The sequence below is a fragment of the Lycorma delicatula genome, chromosome 12 (genome assembly GCF_047948215.1).
Source record: "Lycorma delicatula isolate Av1 chromosome 12, ASM4794821v1, whole genome shotgun sequence".
Classification (NCBI taxonomy): domain Eukaryota; kingdom Metazoa; phylum Arthropoda; class Insecta; order Hemiptera; family Fulgoridae; genus Lycorma; species Lycorma delicatula.
Genome location: NC_134466.1, coordinates 37,376,282 through 37,389,430, shown reverse-complemented (window position 1 = coordinate 37,389,430; position 13,149 = coordinate 37,376,282). Strand labels below are relative to the sequence as shown.

General features: G+C 28.5%; 1 protein-coding gene across 1 annotated transcript in view; it reads left to right on the top strand.

The window, feature by feature from the left end:
* Nucleotides 1-13,149, top strand: part of LOC142333479 (protein takeout-like) — a 60,535-nt gene that overhangs the window by 27,195 nt on the left and 20,191 nt on the right. The window contains exon 2 of the mRNA XM_075380707.1: nt 155-247. Coding sequence (XP_075236822.1) covers nt 155-247 — 93 coding nt within the window. The remainder of the gene's footprint in view (nt 1-154; nt 248-13,149) is intronic.

Sequence of the window (13,149 nt, the reverse complement as noted above, 5' to 3'; positions counted from 1 at the left end):
GTTTCATTAAAATATGGTTATTCTGTTATGGAATAATACCTTTATAAAAAGACATTAAGATATTTTTATACTTAAGTTCATATACATATCTATATATTCACTTGTACACATGTATTACTAATAATTATCTTTCCATTTTGTTTTTTGGTTACAGCAAGTTATATAAAGATCTGTAAAAGAAATGATCCTCATGTGGAAGAATGTATCCTAAACTCTGTTGAACAATTAAGGCCACGTTTGGTCAATGGTAAGTGTACTTCTTTCATACTAGATTATATGAAATGCCAGCTTCTGTGGCGCAAGAGGTAGCATCTCGGCCTTTCATCTGGAGGTCCCAGGTTCGAATCCTGGTCAGGCATGGCATTTTCACACACGCTACAAATCATTCATTTCATCCTCTGAAGCAACACCTAACAATGGACTCAGAGGTTAAAAAAAAAGTTATACGAAATGATAATAGACAACATTATACAACATTTTCATATGACAAAAATATAGTTTCTACATCATATATCTATAAAATCATGGTGAAATTTTAAATTACTGTAACTTAGAAAGGAAAAATATTACAGATTTAAAATAAGTAAAATAATAAATATATGCATTTTACAATTCATAATATCAGGTGGAAGTTCACACTTACACAAGGAAACGTGTACATGAAAAATTGCTAACACTAATTCCAGGAATCAAGATAATGAACGTAAAAGATTCAATTCATGTTGAGATTACCAAAGTTTGTACCTATAATGCTTGTGAAAAAAAAAATTATCTAATTTTTTATGAAAATCCTCCAAATCAAAACATTCATCGTTGGTAAAGATTAAAAGAAAATATGTCTATTGAATGATAAACATTCAGGTAAAATCTAAGTTATAAAGGCATTGAAAAGCTTTAAAAATTTATCTGGAAGATGTCTGAAGGTATCTTGTGAACAATGAACAAGAATATTCAAAACTTGTTAGAGAAGCACCTTCATCTCTCTGGGTATGAACCACAGTCACTGTTCAATTATGCCCAAAACAATTTGTAAACAAAAATGAATTTATTCAGGAAGCCATTTTTTTTTATTTTCTAGGTATATTATAAACATCATGCCAAAATTTGAGCCGCATAAAAAAATTAAAATCCACACAAATTCACTAAACACAAAAGCAATTCTATGAAAGGAAGTATTTTGTTTGTCATTGGGTGAAACTAAGTACTTGGGTAATTTTTCCCCCCCCCAAATAGATGATACTGTGAATATTCAAAAGGAAAATGCTTTTCTATACTATTCAAATTATTTTCATGGCTTTCTTAAAAAGAAATTTTGCAAAAGATGAATCGGAAGAGGTGGCTGGAAGCAATATCTCCACAGTCACCTAATTCCACTTCAATAAACTTTTTGTGAAGCAAAGTATGTATATCAAAACTATTCATTACATCTACCTCTTGAATAAGAGATCATGGAAGTAACTGTAACATGCCACACCTGATATTATTGGCCAAATATGACAGATTTTGGATAACCACAGTGATGTGAACAGAGTGACTTATGGAGAGGAAATCAAAAATTATTGATTGTATGGTAAAATCTAAAATATTCAATTTTTAATCTGGTATTTGTGTCATGTCTTACTATTTTTTTGTTTCTGAATTACAGTAATTTAAAATTGCATTACTACTACAAACATTTTGTAGGTAAATACACGAGGATAATTTTTATTTTAGATATAACAGTTTTTTTTATCTAATAAATAAAATCTGCAACATGTTAAAAAGAAAAAAATTGTTTACGTTATTTCTGGTACAACTTCAAAAACTTCTCATTGTCTTATTATACTAACCAGTAATAAAATAATTTAATATACCAGATGTTGCAGAATTTTATTATTTAGTTATTAAAATTAAAAATGATAAATGAGGACATAAGAAACAGACCGGTAAAAGCAGTTATTTCACATGTTGTTGTAAAGTATTTTTAAGTATAGTCATGCTTGACATTAATAAAGAATAATAGCTGTTAAAAGGGTTGCAAAATAAACTAACCACACTGTTTTATGTTATTAATTCATGATAAATAGTTTACGGACTACCATAAACTGTGAAAGTGCAGTTCTACCTCTTTGTATTACGCTAGCAACCTAATTTACGTTAGATCAAATTTTTTTTCTTAAAAGTTAGTTTATTTATCTATTTATTTAATCTGGCAACTGTAGGTTGGCTTGTTTGAAGCTTAATAACTACAGACTCTGTAAACAAATTTTCTTTAAACTTGCTAGGAAGATACCATCCTCAAGGAGATTACATTAAATTTTTGCAGAAATTGGAAAAGGGGTGGGGTTGTTTTGGATCAAAATAAAATTTAAATATTTTATTTGAGCACTTCATCAAAAAAAAATTTCTTACAAAAGTTGAAGCCCTTTTTATCGGGATAAAAAATTGCCCAATTTTTTTTTTAATATTCACCCCCAAAAAATGGCTTGAAACTTTTTTTTTAGTTATTTCTTGTTTTAAAAATGAGTTAAAGGAAGATTTTTACATGAATATTATCATGGGGCTCAAAATAACTATAAAATCTTTCCCCAATCCATTCCTACAGTCTATGGCAACGAAAAATCGTATTTGTATTTGTTAAATGTTTTATGTATAATACCAATTGCATTTAAAATGTGAAAAATTATTGATATTTCACTATCACCAAATATTTAGTATATTAAAAAAAAAGAAATGGCAAAAGATTTTACCACTTCATGAAAAATCTAATTTTAATTTATTTAAATTTATGGCTGTATCTCTTTGTTTTATCAATTTTTTTTTTATTTAGTAAAAAAAAGAAAATGTGAACCCCTTGATTCAGGGGCTCCCAGTTTTAAAAAAAAAATCTAACTTTTTTTTCTCTATTCTTTTAATTAAAACCAATTTTGGAGCGTATTAGAGACAATAAATAATCCCCCTTTATTTGAAGACTCCCAAATTGAAAAAAAATCCAAAAATTATTTTTTTATTATGATCTTTAGTACACTAATTACTATTGTTTTTTTAATGATACAGTTCTTTACGATTTTTTAATTTAGTATGACTTGACCAGCATAGCTGGAAAAATTATACAATATTCTGCCAGATTTTTTTTATAATGATAAATTAATTTTATAGTTAATGAATTCAAACCCCAAAACTTCTATGTGTAAGGCAAAAAAAAAACGCATTATCATTTCCATTAAGAACAATAATTAAGAATATTTTTAAAATTATGAAGAAGGAACCTATTGAAAAATTCTTGTTATTTAAATTATTTTATAACATCTGAAATAAGTTTTGTATTTAAATGGTAATTTGTAATAGTAATAAATTTGAATTTCTCTGTTATGATATTGATGACATTATACCTTTACTTAGTTCTATCCACATAGAAACAACTGAACTTATGAAGGTACAGACCAGTCAGAGTAAAACTGAATCATTCCCACTAATATATAATAGAGGTGACGATAACACATTGTTTCTGTAACAGTTATTTTAGAAGTTTGTGTTATTATTTTTAGTAATCCTAGAATGTAAGCATACTGTATGCTCTACAATGGTCTTACTTGTTTTACAAGCCAATAAGAACAAATTTTTAACAATTTCATATATTCTTAAAAATCTTGTGCCCTAAATGTTTCTGAAAAAAATACTTTTTATTCACATGAATACATTTTAAGAAATTAATCTTACAATAAGTTACAATCAATGTGATTTTATATTACAAACAATTTTTCATAAAAATTACATTTTTGTCTCTACCTCTACAATTGTAAAATAATAAAAACCTTTTTATTAAATCTTTAACTACAAAGAAAAAAAAATAATGTGGTTTTAATAAAGGAAATTCAATTAACTTTCTAAATTTCATATGTTGTGATCAAGCAACTTATTCTTTAATTCTTTAAAACAATTTAATCAGCGATTCAAAATATTACTACATAAAACTATAAGCTGATGTAAAGTAAAAGTCTTTTTCAGATTAAATCTTACTGTTTACCCAATAACAGAGTTATCCAAATATAATTTATCCCAGAAATCTTTCTAACAATTCAAAAAATGCAGTGGTAAAAGAATCAGTTTAATCATTTTAGAGTTAAAGTGAATATTTCTGATTTATTATGAAGATGCATGTAAAGGACACATAAATACAAAGGAAAATGCATATATAAAATATAACAACAGATATTTCAAAAGTTTGTTCTACATCTTTTTAATAAGCTATCAGAAAACATTTCATAAGTATTTAAGAGTATATGTAATTATATAAGACAGGATACTAATTTTGATTTCCGATATATGAGTAAAAACTGTCAAACATTATTACAAACGACTTGAGTACATTAAAACAAAAATAATAAAAACATATAATAAATATTTAAAAGGACAAGTTTTACAGAATTACAAAATATCTTATAAACTGTAATACTGAAATAAAAAATTCAATTCAAACAGAACTACTTGCAGTTCAAGGACAATTTAACAATTATAAAAAAGTTACATATAAATTTCTAATATACTAGCAATAATTATTAAATAATATTAATTACTAACATTGAGTAACCATACATTGTCTAGCCAGCTGTAATATGTAACGCTTAGTAAGCCAACTTCTCATTTGATTAGTCCTCAGTTCGATTCCCAGCTGGTGTTTGGATTTTCATCTAAAATGAAAGTGTATTTAAAATATATCTCCTTTATTGATTCCACTAATTAAAGTTGAAGTAAATTAATATAACATACTAAAAATGCTCAAAATCCAAGTAAAATATAATATAAAAAACAATTTAATAATTTGTAAACAAACGTTATTAAACCTAAAAAATATAAAAAAGAAAAAATGCTTAAGAATCTTTTATGGAATATAACTATAAAACAAAATATACATTTTAATCATCAACAATAAGTCATTCATAGATAAATATATAAATCTTAAAATAAATAACCAATATTTACAAAACTAAGAAAATTTTATTTATAATATTATATATCTAAGATTTATATTAGAATATATAATAGCTATATATATAATATATAATATATTAAGATATATATAATTTATATTTGTAATATTATAATATAAGAATATGTTATAATAGTCAGGGGATTGATAATATATTTACGAAACACAGAAGGGCCTAGTGGGTTGGCAATTTGTTAAGATATGATGGGTTGATTAAAATGATATTAGAATGTGTAGTGGGAGGAAGGACTGCTGAAAAGAAGACTGGGGCTCAAGTATATCGACCAGATTATGAAAGATATGGGATGCGGTACTTGCAGTGAGTTAAAGAAACTTGCTGAAAATAATGTATACTGGAGACAAATTACAAACCAATTCTAGGATTGTCCAAAAAAGAAGAAGAATACTATGTCAAAGAAAGATTGTATTTTTAGCAGACTACAATCAAAGGAGAACATTCTTCATATTCAAACCTTACCTTTCACCAAAAGGACCAATATTGATGATATTTTTTTTAAATTTTTTAAAAAGGTAATAGCAACAAAAATCAACCTTTCTTAAAATAAGTTCCCACATAGTCTACGTTAAAACTAGATACAGTTAGATTTTCAGTCTTGAAAAGTTAAAGTTTAAAAAAAAAGATATTTTAACTATGGGTTCCATTCACCCCTCCCCATTGCATTTCCAGGTCTTAAAGTTTATTTATTGAATTAGTTATTTATTCAATAAGTCGCCTCCTATTTGATGAAATATTATTCAACCAGGGTAAAAAAAGTTTAGTTAACTGTTAGGATCAAAAATTAGGCCAAAGCTGATACATGTAGCAAAATTTCAATTTTTTGGATTAATTTTTTTTATGAGGAAAAAATTGTTTAGAAAATCCTCAACCCTAAATCTAATTGACTTTGGTTTTTTATATAAGTGCGTCATACGTACTTATGATTAATTCCAAAGATCACTATAAAATAGGTCAAAAATAAAAAATCGCAATAACTGTTACACCCAATTTTTTTTAATTTTATATAAAATGTATTGCTATCAATGCCCCATACAGAAATTCTTTGTGAAATTTTCGAATAATTTATGTTAAACAGTCCAAAGATATTCAAAGTGTAGGCCAATGTATATACATACATTTTTATAACCTTTTTTTTTTGTTTTTTGGATAAAGAGGATCTTGAAACATCAACATTTCCACAATACCCAAAATTTGGGACATTCCCTTTAAAATACCTCTTCCCTTTCTAATTATGCTGCTGCAATAGCAATACAGTTATAGCCAGAAAGTAATAATCAAAATTCTTTAAAAATACTCTAAAATGTTTCAGTTCTTTAAATTTTAACTTTTGAATTCACTGTCAAAATACAGGTTAGTAAGTTTTTCCATCTAAAGATGGGTAGAAATATTCTTTTTGTATTTTTTTTTAAGTATTGTTAATTATTTGTTTAATTGTTTTTATGTATAAATTTATTTATCAAAATCTCTTTATCTATCTATCTATTGATGATGATGTCTAACGTTTGAAATGTGCATCTACATTTTTTGAAATTTTCAATATTTTTTTTAGCACAGTTATTCTTTACACTTATAATAAAATGCTACATCATGTAAAGAAAAAATGAACAATTATAAAACAATTTTTTTAAGTTGATTTTCATTATTAACTTCTCATGTAGTAGATACTAAGATTTTACTGAAAAAGAATAATTAATATTTATAAAACTTCTAAAATTTGTATTAACATTATAAATGTCAAATAAAATTGTCTTGTCAGTTTAAAGATACAAAACATGTATTCAAACTAACAGATTTACACTAAGCCCAAGATTATCTATGAAGAAACAGATTTATTTTAATTAAAGAAAGCAAGGTTTTATCTGATTTCAAAATGAATATACATTATTAAAAACCTCTCTAATCTGTCACCATTAATGATTTATCATATATTTTATTTGCATGTTTTTTAACCGTACACATTTTTTTTTATTCCATCAATGATTAAAATATTACTGTAACTTTAAATTGATAATAAATTAAAATATTTTTAGCAAATTTTAATAAATAGATTTTTGTAAAAATGAAATGCTAGTAAAAAAACTTTGTAATCATTTACATCATTTATAAGTCTGATTGGCATGACATATTGTTCCTGTTAGAAAATTACAATGTGCATTAACAAGAGATTGACAGCAATAGATTTACTGATAAAATAGAAAACAACTATTTCATGTTAGAATAAAAAATAATTACGTAAGGCTATAGCTGAAACTGAAAACATATCAAATGAATACTTAATAAAATAATGTGGAAAGTCCAGTGATATGGGATGAGCAACTTAAAACTTGGATGAGCAACTTCTAACCAATAGAAACCTAAACTTTTAATACTGTTGTTAATAGTGCTATTGGTTGTATTTATTACGACTACTCTTGTCTATTGTTGTCAGCTGTAAACCCTTCATGCTTCAGTGCAGTATAATCAAGTTCTTTGCAATTGTCATTTTCTAAAATGCCTTATTCGTTCGAGGAAAGGGAGCTATGTATTGAAAGGAAAGGGAGCTATGTATATGAGTTATAGTGGAGCTATGTATGTTCTTCTGTATCCTTTCAAGAAACGCATCAAATATTCATGGAAAAATTTTGAATGACAATATCCCAAGCAAAGAGTAGGTGACCTTCCATTACGACTTCAGAAGTTACGGCCAAAATTCAAACAATTTCTGCCGATTCAAAAAAAATCTATATGAAACTTATCACAATAAAGTGATGTAAATTATTATTCATCTTGCCACATAATTCTTAATGATTTAAATTTAAAACCATATTATGCAACAACTTAAGGAAACAGACAAACCGAAACGTGTTAACTATATACATGCTTATCAGTCTTATAAACTGACCTGATGATTTATTTCAATTATGTAGGAATATTAATTCGGAAAATAGGTATTCGATAATTGAAAATACTAATTAGATCTTTTGATCGTCAACTTCATGTTAAAGAAGATCGGTCGGTGTATGGTGTGGTGTCTCTGGTAGTAGCATAATATTTTTTGATTGCACTGTTGATGCAAAAGTATGTTGAACAATTTTTTAAGAATTCTAATCTTAGACAATAGATCGTGAAAAAGTATACAGATTCTTCCAACAAGATGGACCAATGTGTCCCACATCAGATGATTCACTACCAAGTCTTCAAGGTTAATAAACGAATTGTTAGCCGACAAATTTATTTAGTTGCGATTCTTTTCTTTGTGCTATTTGAAGTATATAGTTTCTATGAATCAAATCTCTGCAGATCGGTGAACATTAAACAAGAAATCGATAGCATCGACAACAATTTTTTGTGTCAGGTAAATCAGGGCACCCACTTTGAACATCTTTTGTAAAAATATAGTACATATGGAAACTTCTGCTAATGAAAATATAGAATTTAATTTAATTTTAATTTCATTCATAAAACGTAACATGTTGCAACTATATTTAGTCAGAAGTGGATCAGTTTTAACAATATAATATTGTGTACAACATAACTGGATAATGACAAAGCGGTTTGTTGGCAAAATGATATAACATACAGAAATGTAAATAAAGTGCATCAATCAGATGATTTGAAAGACAAAAAGAAACTGAATTTATGAAATTAATCGATTTAATAATAAATTCACCAATTTGCAAAAGAAAATGAAGAATATTTTTGAACAAAATAAAATGATTACACAAAACCAATGAAATTTATGAACAAATCATTTTTTTGCTATGTTTTTCTTCATAACAGATTGTGACCAAAATTATTTAGAACTACAAACTTAATAATAAATAATTAGTTTTCAGTAGTTCTTTGGACCATCAACAATGACTGCTATTTGCATCCTGCTATCAGCTGACATAAAGGTGTTATAAAGATATATTTTTTTTTTAATTTGAACTTCATTGGTTCATTTAGTATAATGTTATGTGTTTATTTATTTCCTGATGTTTGAGTACATAAAGATATGGTTTTTATTTACTTTAACATTATGAAATACAAATAACAATGATACAAAATGAACAAGCAATCTAAATCCAACACACTTTTTGTGCAATCTTTAAATATGTTGACCAAATTCATATAAACTACCAGAATAACATTTAGTGATGCAAGAATGAGGTTAACTAATTTTAAAGATGGCCACAAGTACAACCAAAAATATTATAATACTTTATGTTCTAAAACACTTTTTTCTTTTTGTTATTTTACTACAGTTAAAATGTAATGCATACTGGTCATAATGCGATAACAAAATGTACACAAAATAACAAAGTAGTTATTCTTTCACCTACTAATCACTATTGTTTTGAAGTCGAGTATGCCTGCTATGTTAGTTAACTTGTCTAAAACAACGTGCAGCAATTGAATTTTTAATAGCAGAGAAAGTGAATGCTAGTGACACTCAATGTAGTCTAAAAAACATTAATGGGGATGAAACTGTTGATCGAAGTACTATGAGTTGGCAATACAATTTTGTGCAACAGAAGCTTGTAAAACAATATATAGAAGCACCAATCGATTCAAGATGACCATCGCATCACACAACAACGCATCACCATTCAGATCAAAAGAACCAATAGAATACTTTATTGCACGACTGAGTACTACAATATCTGTTTGTGGTGGGTATCATGCAAACGTACAGTAGATAGTAAACAACAAAAAAAGTGTTAACAGCTTTTGAAATGTTATCGTGAAGAAAGAGATGATCTTCTTTTCAGTAAAATGAAAAGATCATCTTCTTATTTGTGATGGGATATGAAACTTGGTGCATCATAATGCCCAAGAAGAAAAACAGGAGAACATGGAATATCAGTACAGTGGTCCACAAGAACAAAAAAATTCAAAACACAACACTCCGTAAAGGAATTCTCTTGTTCGTGTTCTGGAGTGATTCCAACCATAATGTATATAACTGATATCTGGAAGCTGGTCGACTGTAGCTTTTGTGCAATGCACAATAACTTAAAAACACTTTAAACGGTTGAACTGTGTATTTTGATCAACAAGCCGATAACTATGCAATACGATTAAGCCGAAGCTCCTGAGAGGTTTAAATTTGAACTTATTTCATAATTACCATATTTGGCATCCTGCAATTTTCACTTCTTTTCACAATTAAAGAAATTTATTTATGGGTATTCATTTACCCACGTTTTATGAATTGAAGGACGCAGTGAGGCTGTGGATCAAGGAAAAACCACCAGCATTCTTCGTTTACAGAATGAGAAAACTGCTTCACAGTTGGGAGAAATGTGAAATTGTAATTGATGCCTATGTGGAAAAATTAAGTTTTCGTAGTAAATAAAATGTACTTTTATGCCATATTTATTTTCCTTGACTGTCTCTTTTCAATTGCGTGTTATGTAAACACTGTGCAATTAACTGTGCATAACACCCCTCGTAAAAGGAAATGAGAGAAATTAAAAATTTAGCTGGAAATAGAAGAGAATGAAAATGGATAAAATAATGATGGCGTGTTTTCACGGAAACCTTGATATTGTACAGGTCGTCATCTTCATTTGGGGCGTGGTTAAAGTGACTTGTTCCTTAAACTCGCTTCACTAGGAGTCCGCTTTTAGTCACTTTCGGCCGTCTGTACAAGTTATCGAATATTTGTAAGTTGACGTCCCGCGTTGCTTGTCATTCCACTTTAGCAGATTGCAGGCTGTAGTAGAGCTCAGGCGAAACAGCGGTGTTTTTTGCCTTATCGGGGCAGAAGTTTTTCGTTTTTATTCGTAGAACTTCGTCTCCGTCTTTGAATATATAATAAACAAAAAAAATGTTTCAAAACCCAATTCAAATACCAGCACCATAAATAAATCTTTTATTCTGATAGGTACATAATAATACATTAAATGACATCAATGAAACATAAATTATAAATAGAGAGAACTTAAATTATAAGATAAAAAATAGATGAGATTAACGTCCATGTAAATTATATAAATAAAAACACGTGAAATAATGTTAAGGTAAGTACTTAATCTTCCGGTCTCCGTGGCGCGAGTAGTAAGGTCTCGGCCTTTCATCCGGTGGTCCCGGGCTCGAATCCCGGTCAGACATGGCATTTTCACACGCTACTTGTCATTCATCTCATCCTCTGAAACAATACCTAACCCGGAGGTAAAAAAAAGTACTTAATTCTAAAAAGGTTACTACAAAATAATTTGCAGTTCAGAAGGTATTATTGAAAATTATTTGAACACAAATTTATGAATATGTAGAGCAAGATGGAGAAAATCGGTTTTTTTTAAATTAATATTATTTACGAACTCATCGATAGAGTAATGTTTCCGTAAAAGAAAATATTTTAATTGTAATCTATATAAATTGGTGGGAGAACCTTTCATATGATTCGATAATTTATTATCGAAAATAATTTGGCCCCCCCGATAGGGGAACTTTTCTGGCTCCCTTTCTTGTATGCCAAAGTATTGCGTTGAATTATACAAAAACAGTTCCATTAACTAGTTTGGTTGTAGTGGATCCAGTTATTTTTTAAGGATAAATTAACCCGCACGGTAATTCTAGTGGTTAAACTCGTCTTCGCAGAATGAGCTGATTTTCGAAGTCGAAAGTTCTTAAGTTCGAGTCCTTGTAAAGGCAGTTGCTTTTATATGGATTTGATGCTAGACTGTGGATACCGGTGTTCTTTAGTAGTTTGGTTTCAATTAACCAACGTCTCAGGAACAGTCGGCCTGAGTCTGTTCAAAATTACACATTTAAATTACAGGCCAGACTGCGTACAGGTGCCTTGGCATCTATGCAGAGTAATGTTGATATCATGTCACTGTGCTGTAATCTGATATACATAAATAAATAAAATTAATGACTATTAATCTATGGATGAAGACGTTATTTGATGAAAACCCATCATAACAAAAGAAAATAACAAAATATGTTGTGATTTTCACAAAATTTATTTTTTTTAAATTAAAACTATTTCAGTACACAGTATCTTTCTCAGATGTACAAACAAAATATGTATATAATGTATATAATAATGTAGCAAAATGGTGTAAAATGAATTGAATAAAACTAAGAAAAGTTAGAAAATTTCGAATTTTGTTTTTGAAACAGTATATTACTAGATTTGTCAGAAAAGTACTTAAAACAAATTATTTTTTGGTGGTTGAAAAATTTGTAAAAACAAAATTTATTATAAAAATTAAAAAAAAATTGGAAATTACACGATTATAAATTAAAAATTACTTAGATAATATTATTTTTATTAATGACAGAAATACAATTAATTATTTGAAAAATTATATTTCAAAGTTGGCAATAAAATAACAGCTGATGAACAATACGCAATGCTGTATAAGTGTTTTAAATCATTGTGTAAGGAATATTAAAAATATCGGGTACTGTGAACTGTGCTATCGTTCTGTGAATTTCAGTTTGAACGTGATCGGTTTGGCATTGAAGTAATGCCGTACTTATTTGCAACAGCGGAATACGCCGATATTAATTTCGAGTGTGTATACTGATAATGCTACAGCTATTGCAGTACAATATGAAAAACTTTTCGGAATCGTAGGAATTCCAGATTCCAAAGCAATTAGCGCGATCTTTCGCAATCTTTGTGAAACAGCTTCACTACCTAGTATTTGTACGGTTACGAACGATCTGTCCGACACGACGCTGTTATAGATGAAATTATTATCGATACAGTTCAGCGCAGTCCAGGCATCAGTAGAAGACCTCTTTCTAAGCGGATCGTAGTTTCGCATTTGATGGTTTGGAGAACACTTAAAAAAGGTTTTATCCTTATAATAAACAGCCAGTTCAACATCTACACAAAGGAGACGACGGTCCGCTTCACTTAAGAGTTCTACAACTGGTGGAATACAAATCGACAACTCTACAAATATGTTTTGTTTACTGACGAGGTAAATTTCACTCAAGATGGCGTCAACCACTCACGCAGTGAGCATACATAGGCACAAGTAAATTCTGATGAAACGGTGGAAGGCAATTTTCAACACAGATTTAGCGTCAATGTTTATTGCGGCCTTTTTCACAATCAGCTGTTGGACCGTTCATATTACTCAGCAACTCACTCTTTTAAATCATTAGTTTCACTCTTTTAAATCATTAGTTTCCTGTGAAATGGATCGGTCGTGGAGATCCACATTTTTGGCCA